Source organism: Hyla sarda, chromosome 2 (genome assembly GCF_029499605.1).
Source record: "Hyla sarda isolate aHylSar1 chromosome 2, aHylSar1.hap1, whole genome shotgun sequence".
Taxonomy (NCBI): Eukaryota; Metazoa; Chordata; class Amphibia; order Anura; family Hylidae; genus Hyla; species Hyla sarda.
In genome coordinates this window covers 10,079,287-10,099,577 of record NC_079190.1, presented here as the reverse complement: position 1 = coordinate 10,099,577, position 20,291 = coordinate 10,079,287, and the positions used below count along the sequence as shown (strand labels likewise).

Sequence of the window (20,291 nt, the reverse complement as noted above, 5' to 3'; positions counted from 1 at the left end):
CACTGGTCTAGACAATAATGAGCACAAATCTCTCTGCTATCCTGATAGTTTGTTACAATGTATCAGAGCAATAAAAATGTATCAACCTGGAGTCCAGCCAGAGGATTAGGCTGCGTTCACACGGCCGTCTAGACCCGTCCGTCGAAAATAAAAATGGACTTAAAAAAAAAAAAAGGACAATAACGGAGGTCATTCGTTTGTATCCGTAATTGTTTAGTTAATAAACCCCCCCAAATTTTTTTTGTTCTGAGCATGCTCAGAAGTAAAAACGGCTGAAAAAACGGATTGAAAAAATGGATTCAAACGGATGACATTAAAGGCTGACGTTAAATTTACTTTATCTTTTTTTTCTTCTTTTTTTCCTTTTGAATGTGACAATTTTTCTGCCGTCAAAAAAAAAAAAATCAGTGCAGACGGTTACAAACGGATTGTAAAAAAATCCTATTGACATGAATGGGATTTTTTTTTAATCCGTTTTTAATCTGTTTACAGCCTGCAAGAACGGAACTGAAACAGTGATAAAAAACAAGGACAGAGGGCCGTGTGAACGCAGCCTTACATAGACAAAGTACAATTCCTGTACAGCGCTTTACAGTTCTAACAGCTGAGTGTTTGTTACAATTGCATCCAGTCTAGGCAATCCGAAGGGGTTGTCCAGGATCATATAGAAAAATATAGCTGCTTCCTTACAGAAACAGCACCACTCTTGTCCTCAGTCTGTGTGTGGTATTGTAGCTCCGTTCCACTGAAGATAATGGAGGTGACCTGTAATACCACACACAACCTGAGGACAGACCCCCTCCCATAGACTTGCATTGAGGAGGCACAGCCGTGACGGCACGAGGGGCGTGGCCAACCACCGCAGCGAGAAAACAGCGTTCGGAACATTTAGTTCCCAACGCTGGCCAGTGGAGTAACCCTTTAACTAGAGCTGGGCGGTATGACCAAATATGTGTATCACGGTATTTTTGTAACTTATAGCGGTTCCAGGGTATATAACGGTATTTCTTTCACCCCCACCCCCCCAAATCATGTGACCCATGAACGCTGTTCTGCTCCCCCCTCCAAATCATGTAACCCGCCAGCGCTGTTCTGCTCCCCCCAAATCATGTAACCCGCCAGCGCTGTTCTGCTTCCCCCCACCAAATCATGTTACCCGCCAGCACTGTTCTGCTCCCCCCCCTCAATTAATGATCAGCCCAGCGGGGTACTACTCACATATGTCACCCGCAAGCACTGCCCTCCTCCTCTTTGTTGCGGGACGCCGGCGCTGGAACTCTATACTGTACGCCAGTGGTCTCCAATGTGCGGACCTCCAGATGTTGCAAAACTAAAAGTCCGGGCATGCTGGGAGTTGTAGTTTTGCAACAGCTGGAGGTCTGCAGGTTTGAGACCACTGCTGTACGCTGTATCCCTATGCCCGGGCTGCAAAAGAAAAATGAAATAAACTTTAACTTACCTACGTCGGCCTCACGCTGTTCCTGGGGACTGAAGCGTCGAAGCGTCCAGTTTTGCAACATCTGGAGGTCCGCACGTTGGAGACCACTGGCGTACAGTATAGAGTTCCAGCGCCGGCGTCCCGCAACAAAGAGGAGGAGGGCAGTGCTTGCGGGTAACATATGTGAGTAGTACCCCGCTGGGTTGATAATTCATTGTGGGGAAAAATACATATCGTGCAGCACAAAAATTTCGGTATTCGGTATGAACCGGTATACTGCCCAGCCCTACCTATAACAACCAGTCTGTCACACAGTATTCTGGGTCAGTCTATTAACAAAGATCAAGATGAGAGGAAAGGATACAGTAAATGTCGTCTGGGCTCTGTCGGGTCAGCGGGTTCCTCTTCTGACGGGCCGGTGTCTGGGTGGGTTGAGTCGTCTTCTGATCTCCTCTCCCCGCTCTGTGCACCCCCGTCATCAGACTCCTCATCATGTAGGTGAGTGTCATCGTTCTCCGGATCAGCAGAGGTTACATCAGTCTCTTCAATGACATCACGGCCTCCATCCTCACCATGGTCGGAGGTCACCTGATGGATGGTTTGTGCGCCGAATGCTTCTACCTCACGCTCAGCCGTTATCTCTTGCCCCTCGATGTCAGTGAGGTCTTTACGAGACCCATCAGAGCTGTGCGTACTGGACTGATCCACCTGATAAAGTACCTTGGGGAGCAGAGGACAGATCTCGGGGTGATCCCCACTGGTCGGGCTGTCTGCTGGAGATGTCTGATCCCTTATCGGGTCGTGTTCTATGAGATCAGCCTCAGTATCGGAGAGGACACTAGACCAAGGGCTGGTCCGATCAGTGATGGTGGTGATTTCATTCAGCGTTCGGGGCTCGATGACGTTCTCCTCATACTCGTCATCACTGCTGGCATGGAAGTCATGTCCTAGGAGGAAGCTGCCATCTCCCAGTGGGGGATCAAAGTCCTCCATGTTGTCCTGTCTATGAGCAGCTGGTGAGAACGGTGGGGTATCTGCCCTGTGGTGGTCACACGCGTCATCCCACTCCTCGTGGTGACCCAGGATCTGCTCAGCTCGTTCAGGAGATGCGTCCTGTGTGTCCATGTGCTGGACATGTCCTGTAGGGTCACTCCTGCTGCTGGTTGGCGCCTCTCCAAAGAGACGATTTTCCTGAAGACCTGGAGGAAAAAAATTAAGTACAGATCAGAATGTTTATATAATAAATAACACATGGTGTTCACTGTTCTCATGTGTGTTCATGAATTAAGAAGAGACACATGTATTGGGGGGGGGGGGGGGCGCTTTTCTTACCCCTGATGAGGGGGTGATGGTACATGTATAGGAGGCTCTTCTTAACCCTGATGAGGGGGTGATGGTACATGTATAGGAGGCTCTTCTTACCGCTGATGAGGGGGTAATGGTACATGTATAGGAGGCTCTTCTTACCCCTGATGAGGGGGTGATGTTACATGTATAGGGGGCTCTTCTTACCCCTGATGAGGGGGTGATGTTACATGTATAGGGGGCTCTTCTTACCACTGATGAGGGGTGATGGTACATGTATAGGAGGCTCTTCTTAACCCTGATGAGGGGGTGATGGTACATGTATAGGAGGCTCTTCTTACCGCTGATGAGGGGGTGATGGTACATGTATAGGGGGCTCTTCTTACGCCTGATGAGGGGGTGATTGTACATGTATAGGGGGCTCTTCTTACCGCTGATGAGGGGGTGATTGTACATGTATAGGGGGCTCTTCTTACCGCTGATGAGGGGGTAATGGTACATGTATAGGAGGCTCTTCTTACCGCTGATGAGGGGGTGATTGTACATGTATAGGGGGCTCTTCTTACCCCTGATGAGGGGGTGATTGTACATGTATAGGGGGCTCTTCTTACCGCTGATGAGGGGGTGAGTGTACATGTATAGGGGGCTCTTCTTACCGCTGATGAGGGGGTAATGGTACATGTATAGGAGGCTCTTCTTACCCCTGATGAGGGGGTGATTGTACATGTATAGGGGGCTCTTCTTACTGCTGATGAGGGGGTGATTGTACATGTATAGGGGGCTCTTCTTACCGCTGATGAGGGGGTTATGGTACATGTATAGGAGGCTCTTCTTACCGCTGATGAGGGGGTGATGGTACATGTATAGGAGGCTCTTCTTACCCCTGATGAGGGGATGATGTTACATGTATAGGAGGCTCTTCTTACCGCTGATGAGGGGGTGATGGTACATGTATAGGAGGCTCTTCTTACCACTGATGAGGGGGTAATGGTACATGTATAGGAGGCTCTTCTTACCACTGATGAGGGGGTGATGGTACATGTATAGGAGGCTCTTCTTACCCCTGATGACTGGGTGATGGTACATGTATAGGAGGCTCTTCTTACCGCTGATGAGGAGGTGATGGTAAATGTATAGGAGGCTCTTCTTACCCCTGATGAGGGGGTGATGGTACATGTATAGGGCGCTCTTCTTACCCCTGATGAGGAGGTGATGGTACATGTATAGGGCGCTCTTCTTACCCCTGATGAGGAGGTGATGGTAAATGTATAGGAGGCTGTTCTTACCGCTGATGAGGGGGTGATGGTACATGTTTAGGGCGCTCTTCTTACCCCTGATGAGGGGGTGATGGTACATGTATAGGGCACTCTTCTTACCCCTGATGAGGGGGTGATGGTACATGTATAGGAGGCTCTTCTTACCGCTGATGAGGGGGTGATTGTACATGTATAGGGGGCTCTTCTTACCCCTGATGAGGGGGTAATGGTACATGTATAGGAGGCTCTTCTTACCCCTGATGAGGGGGTAATGGTACATGTATAGGAGGCTCTTCTTACCGCTGATGAGGGGGTAATGGTACATGTATAGGAGGCTCTTCTTACCCCTGATGAGGGGGTGATGGTACATGTATAGGGGGCTCTTCTTACCACTGATGAGGGGGTAATGGTACATGTATAGGAGGCTCTTCTTACCCCTGATGAGGGGGTAATGGTACATGTATAGGAGGCTCTTCTTACCGCTGATGAGGGGGTAATGGTACATGTATAGGAGGCTCTTCTTACCCCTGATGAGGGGGTGATGGTACATGTATAGGGGGCTCTTCTTACCACTGATGAGGGTTGATGGTACATGTATAGGAGGCTCTTCTTACCCCTGATGAGGGGGTGATGGTACATATATAGGGGGTGATGTTACATGTATAGGGGGTGATGGAACATATATAGGGGGCTATATTACATATATAGGGGTAGGGGGCTCTTCTTACCGCTGATGAGGGGATGATGTTACATGTATAGGGGGTTATGGTACATATATAGGGGGCTCTTCTTACCACTGATGAGGGGATGATTGTACATGTGGGGCTCTTCTTACCACTGATGAGGGGGTGATGTTACATGTATAGGGGGCTCTTCTTACCACTGATGAGGGGATGAGGTTACATGTATAGGGGGCTCTTCTTACCACTGATGAGTGGATGAGGTTACATGTATAGGGGGTTATGGTACATATATAGGGGGCTCTTCTTACCGCTGATGAGGGTTGATGGTACATATGTAGGGGGTGATGTTACATGTATAGGGGGTTATGGTACATATATAGGGGGCTCTTCTTACCGCTGATGAGGGGATGATGTTACATGTATAGGGGGTGATGGTACATATATAGGGGGCTCTTCTTACCACTGATGAGGGGATGATGTTACATGTATAGGAGGCTCTTCTTACCGCTGATGAGGGGGTGATGGTACATGTATAGGAGGCTCTTCTTACCTCTGATGAGGGGGTGATGGTACATATATAGGGCGCTCTTCTTACCCCTGATGAGGGGGTGATGGTACATGTATAGGAGGCTCTTCTTACCCCTGATGAGGGGGTGATGGTACATGTATAGGAGGCTCTTCTTACCCCTGATGAGGGGGTGATGGTACATGTATAGGAGGCTCTTCTTACCGCTGATGAGGAGGTGATGGTAAATGTATAGGAGGCTCTTCTTACCTCTGATGAGGGGGTGATGGTACATATATAGGGCGCTCTTCTTACCCCTGATGAGGGGGTGATGGTACATATATAGGGGGCTCTTCTTACCGCTGATGAGGGGATGATGTTACATGTATAGGGGGTTATGGTACATATATAGGGGGCTCTTCTTACCACTGATGAGGGTTGATGGTACATATATAGGGGGTGATGGAACATATATAGGGGGCTATATTACATATATAGGGGTAGGGGGCTCTTCTTACCGCTGATGAGGGTTGATGGTACATATATAGGGGGTGATGGAACATATATAGGGGGCTATATTACATATATAGGGGTAGGGGGCTCTTCTTACCGCTGATGAGGTTGCTGACTTGGGTCACTAACAGATTGGATTTAGTCAGTAGGAGACGCGTCTGGATATCTTCTGAGTAACTTTGAGGTTTGGTTTCCACATTCTGTACGGACGCTCCTTCCGCTGGTTCTGTGCTCGGCAGACTTCGGTACAACTTCTGGTTGAAATACTTCTGAATATCATCAAGTTCACCAAGGTTCTTCCTGTAAACAGAAGAAGGTTTCTTATGGTTTTACATAAAACAAGCTTCATCAATGTACACGTTGCGCCACTTTCTAAAACACTTTGGCTTTGTTTTCCCATTTTCAAGACATCCACTCGCTGTAAGTGAATGAATATATTTCTGTATACATCCAGAGCATGAAATCCTATAGAGGCCTAATGTCTCTCACAGCAGAGGATTTGTTAATAGCTTATGAGAGTGAATTACACCAGCAGCATAAATCTCTCTTTACAGGTGACATTCTGTTACAATGTACTAGTGAAGGTAAGGCTCTGCTCACATCTACATTGTAACATCTATTACCAATGGAAACCAAGAGGCAAAGCTGCATCCGTGAAACGATACATCCCCCTGACTGTAATATGGGGTCCACAGGGTTCCAATGAGGTGTCCACTGCAGTGAGGGGAATAAAAATACTGAATAAAGTGCTAAATGTCATGTGTTGCCTTTCATAAAGGAACAAGGTTACTACAATATGTGGCCCAGACTAAGAGGCTGTAGGAAAACTTAGCTGTAAGCAGGACTAGTTCTATACAGCACCTTAAAGGGGTACTCCGGCCCCAAAACATCTTATCCCCTATACAAAGGATAGGGGATAAGATGTCTGATCACGGGGGTCCTGCTGCTGGGGACCCCCGCAATCTAGCATGCAGAACCCACCTGTAAGCACTGCAGGAAGCGCTGGAGGCTCTCAGTCTTATGCCTCCCGACCACTGGGAACAGAGTATCGTGATGTCACGACTCCTCCCCCATGTGACGTCACGCCCCCTCCCATAGACTTGCATTGAGGGGCCGCAGCGTAACATCACACGGGGCGGAGTCGTGACGTTACGATACTCCGTCCCCGTGGTCGGGAGGCATAACACAGAGCCTCCAGCGCTTCCTGCAGTGCTTACAGGTGGGTGCTGCATGCTAGAGTGCGGAGGTCCCCAGCGGTGGGATCCCCGCGATCAGACATCTTATCCCCTATCCTTTGGATAGGGGATAAGATGTCTTGGGGCCAGAGTAACCCATTAAAAGGGGTACTCCAATGCGTAAAAATGTACTCTCTATCCACAGGATAGAGAATAAGTGTCTGATGATGTGGTATCCGGCTTCTGGAAGCCCCCACGATCTCCACAATGGGGCCCTAACTCTCTTCAGTGTTTTCCAACCAGCATGTCTTCAGCTGTTGCAGACACATGAACACTTGTCTGAGCAGAGCATGCATTTGTGTGTGGGCAGCTTCTTCCAAGCTGGCGCTGATAATTTAGGGCATATTACTGATAAAGTTTCTCAACTTGAGTGTTTCCAGCTGTTGCAAAACTACAACTTCCAGCATGCCCAGACAGCTTTGGCTCTCTGGGCAAGCTTGGAGTTGTAATTTTGCAACAGCTTTTTTTAGATTTTTAAGTGCCAATTTACCCCTTTAAAACACTACTGTCATTTAAATGAACTTTTGACTTGTTGAACCGTGCAGCCGTGCTCCTACTAAGTGCTCAATCGCATTGCAGTAGACGGACTCCGTTATAAGTCTATTGAGCCCAATTCTTGCAATGAGGGGGACTGGGGGCTGAACCAGGGAGCAAACCATGATGCAGGGCTTCACTTGTCTATATCTAATGACCAGAGGGGATCTTGGCACCGAGACCCCGACCAAGCTAGACTTGGCATGTCAAAAAAGTAAATGACAGCAACGCTTCAAAGGCCTTCCATTCACTGACAGCAAACAGATGAAGGCTCCTCCAGCTCTCCTCACCTGAGTGCAGGCAGTAGAGATGTGCGCGATGACTGGGACAGAGGGTTCACATGTTCTGCGCTCCAAGTGTTCTGCTCCGCTTGCTGAAATGTCTCCTGATGATCATCATGTCCTGTAGATGTGAACATGTCCTTCCTGCATATAAAAAAAAAAAACAACTATTAAAAATAAATAAAGAATTAATTGGTTCAGGCAGAATATACTTGAGTGGAATTGTAAGGGGGTGCTGCCTGATATTTTTGCAAGGTACATTGGTCCCTCAATTTACAACATTAATTGGAGCCGCCCTCACCTGGTGCCCAAAGGAGCAGGTAACCCTGGGACAGGTAAAGAGTACAGAACATGTAATACCTCCCTGTACTGTAGGGGGCGCTACCAGATACCAGTCAGTGCATACACTTCAGTAATACAGGTAAAGAGTACAGAACATGTAATACCTCCCTGTACTGTAGGGGGCGCTACCAGACACCAGTCAGTGCATACACTTCAGTAATACAGGTAAATAGTACAGAACATGTAATATCTCCTTGTACTGTAGGGGGCGCTACCAGACACCAGTCAGTGCATACACTTCAGTAATACAGGTAAAGAGTAGCAGAGAACATGTAATACCTCCCTGTACTGTAGGGGGCGCTACCAGACACCAGTTCTGATTGGTCGGTCACCATTCTGATTGGTCAGTTCTTCCGGCCATTGACAGGTATCACAGATCTGGACTGTCTGTACATTGTATGGTGAGTCTGGTTTCAAGTTAAAATGCCGATACTATGCAACTAAAATATTCCATTGATAACACAACCACTGCCGGTGTTTGGCATCAGATGCACAGAGGTCATTGAGACTCTACATGTGACACTATATGTAACATTAACTATTACATTACCTATTAGTGGCTTCAGGATTCCTGTCAGGGAGGTCCGCTGTATGGGGAAGAGGGTAAGGGGTGAACGGACCGAACAGAGCAGGACTGGTGTGATACAGAGAAGACGGATGTGGCATGACCTGGAAAAAAAACCACAACATTATGTAAGAGCACCGGGGGTCACCCACTCAATCTACAGCAGTGGTTCTCAACCTGGGGTACAAGTACTTCCAGGGGTATAGCAGTTCTCCAGGGGAAAAAAAAAAAAAATCAGTCCTGGCAGCCACAGCCACTGGTCTGGACCATGTTGAATGTAATGATCGGCTGACGTCCCTGCACCGAGGAGCGGAGGAAAGCAAAGGGGAAGCGCGGGCACTGGGCTACTGTCGGCAGAAACTACCATCAGTTTTGTTGCTCCACTGCCCCTGCAGACCGGGGACCTACTGCTATGAGCCATAACAATTGGTCCCCAGACCAGAGGAATAGTGGAGCAACAAAGCGGGACAGTATGGAGGCCTACAACTATATATGGGGGCAGTATGGTGGCCTACAACTATATATGGGGACAGTATGGGGGCCTACAACTATATATGGGGACAGTATGGGGGCCTACAACTATATATGGGGGCAGTATGGTGGCCTACAACTATATATGGGGACAGTATGGGGGCCTACAACTATATATGGGGGCAGTATGGTGGCCTACAACTATATATGGGGGCAGTATGGTGGCCTACAACTATATATGGGGACAGTATAGGGGCCTACAACTATATATGGGGGCAGTATGGAGGCCTACAACTATATATGGGGGCAGTATGGTGGCCTACAACTATATATGGGGGCAGTATGGAGGCCTACAACTATATATAGGGACAGTATGGTGGCCTACAACTATATATGGGGACAGTATAGGGGGCCTACAACTATATATGGGGACAGTATGGTGGCCTACAACTATATATGGGGACAGTATAGGGGGCCTACAACTATATATGGGGACAGTATGGTGGCCTACAACTATATATGGGGACAGTATGGGGGCCTACAACTATATACGGGGACAGTATGGGGGCCTATAACTATATACGGGGACAGTATGGGGGCCTACAACTATTTATGGGGGCAGTATGGGGGCCTACAACTATATATGGGGGCAGTATGGGGGGCTACAACTATATATGGGGACAGTGTGGGGGCCTACAACTATATATGGGGACAGTGTGGCGGCCTACAACTATATATGGGGACAGTATGGGGGGCTACAGCTATATTTGGGGGCACAGAGGGGGCCTAACAACCTTACAGGGACACAAAGAGGGTACTATTACTGTGTGTGACAATAAACATGGGGAGTTTGTAAATAGGCGGGTATTGTACCGCAGAAAGGAGCCTGAAATGTTTGTTTGGCTGGTTCTGTGGAGAAGTTTTGTATGGGAGAAATGCTAAAGGGGTACTACGGCCCTAAGAAATCTTATCCCCTATCCAAAGGATTGGGGATAAGATGTCTGACCGCGGGAGTCCCACCGCTGGGGACCCCCGCAATATTGCATTCGGGGCCGGAGTATCGTGACGTCCCGCCCCTGCTATGCAAGTCTATGGGAGGGGATAGGGGATAAGATGTCTTAGGGTCGGAGTACCCCTTTAATGGCGGTCTAAGCCAGATAGTGAAGAAAAGAAAACAACTCCAGCTAGAAAAGACGCCAACTGTAAATCGGGGACTGGGGAGATAGGGAGAGGAACAGGGGCGTGTTCTAGTACTCTTGTTATGGGATTTGTAATACTGCCCTATACTCCTTGTCCAGGAGACGTCCCATTTTGTTCAGTTGCCGTTCCTTTCATTTTATAGATGTGTTTTTGAACAATAAAGATTGTTACTGTTTTGCATACAGCTTCCTTTTTGGTATCGGTATTTGTAGTTTGCTGCTGTTTACGCAGACGTTACATGGTCCACCCATTTATGCCCTGGGAGTAAATAGGGGTGAAATTAGATGTTATCTGTGTTAGGCTACAATCACATCTCCCGTATCAGGTTTTTTGTAAAAAAAAAAACTTATGTATCAAAACCGGACCGAACCGTGTACAATCGTATATACCGCTGTACGGATTTAAACCATATACGGTTTGAAAACGGATGTCCAGTTGCATACAGCTGAATACGTTTTTTGAAGAAAAAAAAACAGATACGGTTTTAGGTTTGTCCTTAAAGGGGTACTCCGGTGGAAAACTTTTTTTTTTTTTTAAATCAACTAGTGCCAAAAAGTTAAACAGATTTATAAATTACTTATTTTTAAAAATCTTAATCCTTCCAGTAGTTATTAGCTGCTGAATACTACAGAGGAAATTCTTTTCTTTTTGGAACACAGAGCTCTCTGCTGACATCACGAGCACAGTGCTCTCTGCTGACATCACGAGCACAGTGCTCTCTGCTGACATCTCTGTCCATAGCAGCATATGTTTGCTATGGGAAATTTCTCCTACTCTGGACAGTTCTTAAAATGGACAGAGATGTCAGCAGAGAGCACTGTGCTCGTGATGTCAGCAGAGAGCTCTGTGTTCCAAAAAGAAAATAATTTCCTCCGTAGTATTCAGCAGCTAATAAGTACTGGAAGGATTAAGATTTTTTTTTTATAGAAGTAATTAACAAATCTAATTTACAAGAAAGAATTGGGGCTCAGGGTAAATGATGTATGGACACAACTGGCTAAATATGTTAAATGATGATATTTATTAATTATAGTAATCAAAACTGTTTGTAAGACGTGGTAAGTATCGGGACTTACAGGGCCCTTGTAGCGCCACGGCACTCCCCACAAAAATATAGTATAGATAAAATTGCAAATACAATTAAAATAAATTAATCATGAATATAAAATATTATTTAAAACATGATCGTATTATTGAGACCAATCAAAAATTAAAAATTATGGCCAATCAAAAATTATGGATATCCAACAAAAGGTCCTCCTTAGAGTTTCGACCTCCTTAGATGTTAGTAACTAATAGCAACCAATGGGGCTAATTATATATAGCAATATAACCACAGTCTAATGAGTCTTTTGATGAATAGTTAAATAGGTCTGTATCCAGTTTGTTAAAGCATGTCAATGTAGCGCTGTTATATCCATTGGTAACAGAGTTAATATATCACTTGGTAGCAGAGTTGTAATAATTGCCGGCAATTGTAACAGTTAGTAGAATGATACAGTTATGCTCACCGCCCCGGGATCGGTACTTGTCAGGATGCTGTTGCTCGTTGGGGATGCTGCGATCCCTCCTGCGGTCTCTCCTGCGGCTTTTAGGGATAGTTGGAGATACTGCGATCTCTCCTGCACTTTCTTCTTTGCGCTTTGCTGGAACAAACTCTGTTACCTCTCTCACTGCGGGAGAGGACACTGTTGGGGGGACTCTGCCGTCTCCTATGGTGAAGGTGCCGTGACTGGCGGTGGGCTCCGAGTGTTGTAGCTCCAGCGCTTCTATTCAGAGTAGCGGTCGCGTCCTCGTGGCTACATGGCGCGCGAGTACGTGGTTGGCAACTGACCGGGTGAGACACCTATCAATGCGAGACTCACAAAGGCTTATGTAAGGAGGACGCGACCGCTACTCTGAATAGAAGCGCTGGAGCTACAACACTCGGAGCCCACCGCCAGTCACGGCACCTTCACCATAGGAGACGGCAGAGTCCCCCCAACAGTGTCCTCTCCCGCAGTGAGAGAGGTAACAGAGTTTGTTCCAGCAAAGCGCAAAGAAGAAAGTGCAGGAGAGATCGCAGTATCTCCAACTATCCCTAAAAGCCGCAGGAGAGACCGCAGGAGGGATCGCAGCATCCCCAACGAGCAACAGCATCCTGACAAGTACCGATCCCGGGGCGGTGAGCATAACTGTATCATTCTACTAACTGTTACAATTGCCGGCAATTATTACAACTCTGCTACCAAGTCATATATTAACTCTGTTACCAAGGGATATACCGCATTTTTCGCCGTATAAGACGCACTTTTTCTTCCCCAAAACTGGGGGGGGAAAAAGTCGGTGCGTCTTATACGGCGAATACACCCCTTTCGCGGCGGTCCCTGCGGCCATCAACGGCCGGGACCCGCGGCTAATACAGGACATCACCGATCGCGGTGATGCCCTGTATTAACCCTTCAGACGCGGCGATCAAAGCTGACCGCCGCGTCTGAAGGGAAAGTGACACTAACCCGGCTGTTCAGTCGGGCTGTTCGGGACCGCCGCGATTTCACCGCGGCGGTCCCGAACAGCCCGACTGAATAGCCGGGTAAGTGCTTACAGGACACCGGGAGGGACCTTACCTGCCTATTCGGTGTCTTCTCCGTTCAAGGATCCCCTGTATGGCCGGCGCTCTCCTTCCTCGTCATCACGTCGTCGCGAACGTGCGTCGGCGTGTGTAACGACGTGATGACGGCGACGGAGAGCGAGGATACCCGGCCGGCAGCAGAGACGTTCCGGAGAGACGGGGACACGGCGACAGCGATGGAGCGACATCCAGGGCAGCGGTGACGGGTCCGGAGCGGCAGGGACACGTGAGTATTACCTCCTATTCAGTGGTCTTCAATCTGCGGACCTCCTGATGTTGCAAAACTACAACTCCCAGCATGCCCGGACAGCCAACGGCTGTCCGGGCATGCTGGGAGTTGTAGTTTTGCAACATCTGGAGGTCCGCAGGTTGAAGACCACTATTGGGTTCAAAATCTTAATTTTTTTAGATTTTGCCCCTAAAAATTGGGTGCGTCTTATACGCCGGTGCGTCCTATAGGACGAAAAATACAGCAACAGCGCTACATTGACATGCTTTAACAAACTGGATACAGACCTATTTAACTATTCATCAAAAGACTCATTAGACTGTGGTTATATTACTATATATAATTAGCCCCATTGGTTGCTATTAGTTACTAACATCTAAGGAGGTCGAAACTCTAAGGAGGACCTTTTGTTGGATATCCATAATTTTTGATTGGCCATAATTTTTAATTTTTGATTGGTCTCAATAATACTGTCATGTTTTAAATAATATTTTATTTTCATTTATTTTAATTGTATTTGCAATTTTATCTATACTATATTTTTGTGGGGAGTGCCGTGGCGCTACAAGGGCCCTGTAAGTCACGGTACTTACCACGTCTTACAAACAATTTTGATTACTATAATTAATAAATATCATCATTTAACATATTTAGCCAGTTGTGTCCATACATCATTTACCCTGAGCCCCAATTCTTTCTTGTAAATTAGCACTATTTTCATTCACCTTGGGTATAGGTGATATTTGTTGGGTAGCCCGGGTTGCTATTGGTTACGGTGAGAGCAAAGAGCCACTCCAAATCCTCCTTTTAACCTAATTAACAAATCTGTTTAACTTTCTGGCACCAGTTGATTAAAAAAATTAAATAAAATAAAAAGTTTTCAACCGGAGTACCGCTTTAATTAAATAAAGTTCTTATTGTTCTATTTGTGGGAAGAACTTTCGGCGTGCACTGCGCATGTGCAAACTGCAAAACCTTATTGTGCAAACCGGATGGAAGCGTACGCACATACGGTTCTGTATAGTTCCCATTGACCACATTTAAAAAAATAAACGTATATGGATTGTATCCGGTTTTCCACCGGGACATAAAACCGTAGTAGACTACGGTTTTGTGTAAGGGGAAAAAAACGGATAAAACCGCAAGTCTTGCAAAACGTACACCACCGGATGCTACGTTTGGCATACGGTATTCAATGACATGTCTATACATACGGTTTGCAATACGGTTCCATACGGATTTTACACTGGAACCGGATACCGGAACCGTATTGCAAAAACGAGATGTGAATGCAGCCTAATTGGTGTATTTATATGTTCCTTTCGGCCACAGCGCCATACCATTTGGTAGTGGCTATACACGGTATTGCAGTTCAAGCCATTTTACTAGAACAGAGGTCTCCAAGGCGTGTGTTGCAAAACTACGACTCCCAGCATACCCGGACAGCCGTTGGCTGTCCGGGTATGATGGGAGTCGTAGTTTTGCAGCAGCTGGAGGTTCACAGTTAGGAAATCTTGGCACAAGAATGAGGACCGGCAGCAGTAAGGCTGCAATACCAGGTACAGCCACTACAAAATGTGTTTGGTAAACATTTACACAAAGATACTTGATGGAACTCTGAAGCTCTTTCATTTAGGGTGCGCAACGAATAGTAACCCCCCCCCCCCCTCCATGTGACATTGACAGCCAATCCTAATGGCCCATTTACACTACCTATTTTCCAAGCAGAATTCTGCTTAGAAATTACGATGCAGCAGCCTGAATTGTGCGGCACCATTGACGCTACGGAAATTCCAGACTCTGCCGAAAGAATGAACCTATGTCAATGACAAAATCCTAAGGGTGAACTCTTAAAGGGGGACTCTAGGATAGGAGGTCAATGGACCATCCTGGAGACCCCACAGTCAGCTATTACACACCTCATTCTGTTTCGGTGCAGCCTCCGCCGTTCTCGCCCGTTTCTCCTCCTTAAGATGTAAGATGTTTTCCAGAGGGGTGATGGACACTTTGATCTGCCCCTGGCACTGACCCGTGAAGTCGCCGATATTGTACCAGCCACATACTGACTGAAAGCCGGACAGTAAAGGAGAAAGATCCACAGAGGCGAAGCCCAGAACACGTTCTGCATCTGTAAGGAATCACAGGCAGGATTTATAACCACAGAGATACTTTAACTTGGGGCATAAGGGGTAAGCATTAAAGGGGCACTCCACTGGAAAAAAAATGTTTAAATCAACTGGTGCCAGAAAGTTAAACAGATTTGTAAATTACGTCTATTAAAAAATCTTTACCCTTCCAGTACTTATCAGCTGCTGTATACTAAAGAGGAAGTTCTTTTCTTTTTGAATTTCCTTTCTGTCTTTTTTTATTTATTTATTTTTTTATTTTTTAAATCAACTGGTGCCAGAAAGTTAAACAGATTTGTAAATTACTTGTATTAAAAAATCTTAATCCTTCCAGTACTTATTAGCTACTGAATACTACAGAGGAAATTATTTTCTTTTTGGAACACAGAGCTCTCTGCTGACATCACGAGCACAGTGCTCTCTGCTGACATCTCTGTCCATTTTAAGAACTGTCCAGAGTAGGAGAAAATTCCCATAGAAAACATATGCTGCTCTGGACAGTTCCTAAAATGGACAGAGATGTCAGCAGAGAGCACTGTGCTCGTGATGTCATCAGAGAGCTCTGTGTTCCAAAAAGAAAATAATTTCCTCTGTAGTATTCAGTAGCTAATAAGTACTGGAAGGATTAAGATTTTTTAATAGAAGTAATTTACAAATCTGTTTAACTTTCTGGCACCAGTTGATTTAAAAAGAAAAAAAAGACAGAAAGCAAATTCAAAAAGAAAAGAACTTCCTCTTTAGTATACAGCAGCTGATAAGTACTGGAAGGGTAAAGATTTTTTAATAGAAGTAATTTACAAATCTGTTTTACTTTCTGGCACCAGTTGATTTAAAAAAAAAAAAAATAATAATTAAAAAAATAAAAAGTTTTCAACCAGAGTACCCCATTAATTAAATAAAGTTCTTCTTGTTCTATTTGTAGGAAGAACTTTCGGCGTTCCCATTGAGAAAATCCCCATAACAAACCTTTCCTGCTCTGGACAGTTCCTGACATGGACAGAGGTGTCAGGAGAGAGCGCTGTGGTCAGACAGAAAGAAAATTCAAACAGAGAAGAACTTACCGTGGAGCATACAGCAGATGATAAGTACTGGAAGGATTAAGATTTTTATATAGAAGTAATTTACAAATCTGTTTAACTTTCTAACAACAGTTGATTTAAAGAAAAATGTTTTCCAGTGAAGTACCCCTTTAAAAGTGTACTCCACTGGCCCAGCGTTCGGAAAACTTTGTTCCAAACACTGGGTGCAGAGGTTGGGAAATCACGGCCCCGCCCCCTCGTGATGTCACACCACGCCCCTTCAATGCAAGTCTATGGGAAGAGGCGTGATCTCACGACGCCCGCACCCAGAAATGAAGCCCACACTCAACAAAATGTTCCGATTGCTGGGGCAGTGGAGTATCCCTTTAAGGCAGTGCTGGAAAATAAGGGTGGCCACACAAATTATTGACACTTTGGGGGAGATTCAGCAAAACCCGGGCAGAGGAAAAGTTTCCCAGCTGCCCATAGCAACCAATCAGATCGCTTCTTTCATTCTGCAGAGGCCTTGTTAAAAAGAAAGGAAGCGATCTGATTGGTTGCTATGGGCAACTCAGCAACTTTTGGACAGGTTTTGATTAATCTCCCCCTTTGGGCATTTCCCCTTAGGGGTGCTTTCACTTTTGTTGCCAAGGTTCAGACATTAATGGCTGTGTTGGGTTATTGTGATGGGACACAACATCAAACACTGTTATACAGGCCGTGCACTACTTTACATTGTAGCACAGGGTCAGTGTATAGATAGATAAGAGATAGATATATAAGAGATAGATAGATATGAGATATATAGATAGATAGATATGAGATATATAGATAGATAGATATGAGATATATAGATAGATAGATATGAGATAGATAGATAAGAGATAGATATGAGATAGATAGATAGATATGAGATAGATAGATGATAGATAGATAGATATGAGATAGATAGATAGATATGAGATAGATAGATAGATATGAGATATATAGATAGATAGATATGAGATAGATGGATAGATAGATATGAGATATATAGAAGATATATAGATAGATATGAGAGAGATAGATAGATATGAGATAGATAGATATGAGATAGATAGATATGAGATAGATAGATAGGAGCTATATAGAAGATATATAGATAGATAGGAGCTATATAGAAGATATATAGATATATAGATAGATAGGAGCTATATAGAAGATATATAGATAGATAGGAGCTATATAGAAGATATATAGATAGATAGGAGCTATATAGAAGATATATAGATAGATAGGAGCTATATAGAAGATATATAGATAGAGTGGGCTCATGTTTGTGAGATACTGTAAATACATACTATAACTAGCTCTTACCTGCTTTGTGCCACACCTTGAACACTAAGGTTTGCTGTGGATCCAGAAGAAGCTCTTGGCTCAATCTGCAGACAGAAATGAAATCATAAGAACCATTTCCTCTACACAATCATCAGTAGAATCTGTACAATCCATGACACATGTGGAAATGGCCACCTATGGACTAATCTTATCGGATAAATTCACATGTTTTAAATTGGTGCAGAATTACCGGTGAAAAATCATATAACATCCATCATATACAAATAAATTATGTTTTTATGCTCCAATAGTAACTCTGGTAAGGGGTATCCGGTGCTCCAGCGTTCTGGAGCCTGTGATCGTGACGATCCTCGTGATGTCATGCCACACCCCCTCCATTCATGTCTATGGGAGGGGGCGTGTTGGCCGACACCCTCCCTCCCATACACATGAATGGAGGGGGCGTGACATGACATGAGGGGGCGTGACAGTGACGAATGGAGGGGGCGTGGCATGACAGCATGAGGGGGCGTGGTCATGACGTCACGATCACTGCCGCAGGAACCCAGCGTTTGTTTAGATTGCCGGGTGCAGCGGGAGATCGCAGCCCAGCAGCAGGACCCCCCGCGATCAGATATCTTATCTCTTCCCCTTTGGATAGGGGATAAGAAGTCCAGCAGCAGAGTACCCCTTTAAAGTCAATGTTTAGCTGCTTCTAGTAGTCTTACAACAAGACTGGGAATGTATACCGTGCCAGTAATCCCTGCGGCCTCACCTTGCCTGGTGTTGAAAGTTCCAGGTTGGGGAGTCGGTGTTGTCCACTATTGGGGTAGTTACAGGGGATGAAGAACCAGCGACCGGGAAAGACACACAGCAGCTGGGAGCGGACACGGCTCTCTCTGTCAGAGGACTGCCTGTAAAGACATGGGGGGACGGGACATTTATCATTGTTTTTTATCATTGCATTTTTTTTGCTTTTGGTTTTGCTTATGAGCGACATATTTATCATAATATCACAGGGGGTTGATAAATTTGGCTCACATAAGCAAAAAACAATATAATCACTTTGGAATTACACATAAGCAAAAAAAAAATGTATGTGTGTTTATAACTAGAGATGAGCGAACTTACAGTAAATTCGATTCGTCACAAACTTCTCGGCTCGGCAGTTGATGACTTTTCCTGCGTAAATTAGTTCAGCCTTCAGGTGCTTCGGTGGGCTGGAAAAGGTGGATACATTCCTAGGAAAGAGTCTCCTAGGACTGTATCCACCTTTTCCAGCCCACGGGAGCACCGGAAAGCTGAACTAATTTATGCAGGAAAAGTCATCAACTGCCGAGCCGAGAAGTTCGTGACGAATCGAATTTACTGTAAGTTCGCTCATCTCTATTTATTACATTATTTTACCACTATTTTCCCCCTAATTTTACTAACCCATTTTTTTTTCCTTTTCATTTCAGATACATGACTACGATGACCAGCGTTTTTTTGTTTAATATTAACAACATTTTGTAACGAGGGCTTGTGGGGGAGTGTTTTTTTGGAATAAAAGTTTTTTAAATGTTTGTATTTAATTAACTTTACAAGTTTAGTAGTGGAAGCCGTGTTATAGACGGAGTCCATTACTAAGCCGGGGCTTAGCATTAGCCCCAAAAACAGCTAGCTCTAACCCCCCATTATTACCCCGGTACCCACCGCCACAGGGGTGTCGGGAAGAGCCGGTACCAACAGGCCCAGAGCGTCAAAAATGGCGCTCCTGGACCTAGGTGGTAACAAGCTGGCGTTATTTAGGCTGGGGAGGGCCAGAAACAAAGGTCCTCGCCCACCCTGGTAATGTCAGGCTGTTGCTATTTGGTTGGTATTTGGCTGAGAATAAAAATACAGGGAACCCTATGCGCTTTTCTTTTATTATTTAATTATTTATAAAAAAAAAAAATTTGAAAAAAAAAAACATTGTTACTGGCCCTCCCCAGCCTAAAAAATGGCAGCCATTCACCACCTAGGCCCAGGAGCACCATATTTGATGCTCTGGGCCTGTTGGCTCTGGCTCTTCCCGGCACCCTTGTGGCAATGGGTACTGGGGTAATAATTGTGGGTTAGCGCTAGCTGTATTTGGTGCTAACGCTAAGCCCTGGCTTAGCAATGGATTCTGTCTATAAGACGGCCTCCACTACTAAGCCTGTAAAGTAAATAAAAAAAAACATGTTTAAAAAAAACTTTTATTCTAAAAAACACTCCCTCACAAGCCCTCATTAACCATTTTATTAACATTAAACAAAAAAAAAAAAAAAAAAAACACTGGTCATGGTCGTAGTTCACAGGAAAATAGGTTAGTACATTTATTGTAACCCACCCGCACCGCACCACATGACTACAACTCCCAGGGAGTTGTAGTCATACAGCAGGGCTGGGGGGAGATGTGCCAGCGAGTGACAATCTTGTCACCTGCCCCCACTGCATGACTACAACTCCTAGCACGCCATTACAGTAAGGACATGCTGGGAGTTGTAGTCATGTGGTGTGGGCGGGTGACAAGCTTGTCATCCGCCCGCCAATCAAACACACTCCCCCCATGCCGTACAACTACAATTCCCAGCATGTTCTTACAGTAAGGACATGCTGGGAGTTGTAGTATTGCTGCGTGGGATGTGCGGGTGGGTG

The 20,291-nt window shown here is 45.5% G+C and overlaps 1 protein-coding gene across 3 annotated transcripts in view; it reads right to left on the bottom strand.

Annotated features, from left to right (window-relative positions):
• Nucleotides 1-20,291, bottom strand: part of C2CD3 (C2 domain containing 3 centriole elongation regulator) — a 97,684-nt gene that overhangs the window by 11,527 nt on the left and 65,866 nt on the right. For all 3 annotated transcript variants that reach the window (XR_008889436.1, XM_056561115.1, XM_056561113.1), the window contains exons 24-30: nt 18,406-18,544; nt 17,670-17,734; nt 15,088-15,296; nt 8,643-8,761; nt 7,760-7,894; nt 5,798-6,000; nt 1,803-2,637 (exon numbers count right to left, since the gene is read on the bottom strand). Coding sequence is in view for 2 of the 3 variants with exons in the window: in XM_056561115.1 (XP_056417090.1) it covers nt 1,803-2,637; nt 5,798-6,000; nt 7,760-7,894; nt 8,643-8,761; nt 15,088-15,296; nt 17,670-17,734; nt 18,406-18,544 (1,705 nt within the window). In the remaining variant the exon portion in view is untranslated. The remainder of the gene's footprint in view (nt 1-1,802; nt 2,638-5,797; nt 6,001-7,759; nt 7,895-8,642; nt 8,762-15,087; nt 15,297-17,669; nt 17,735-18,405; nt 18,545-20,291) is intronic.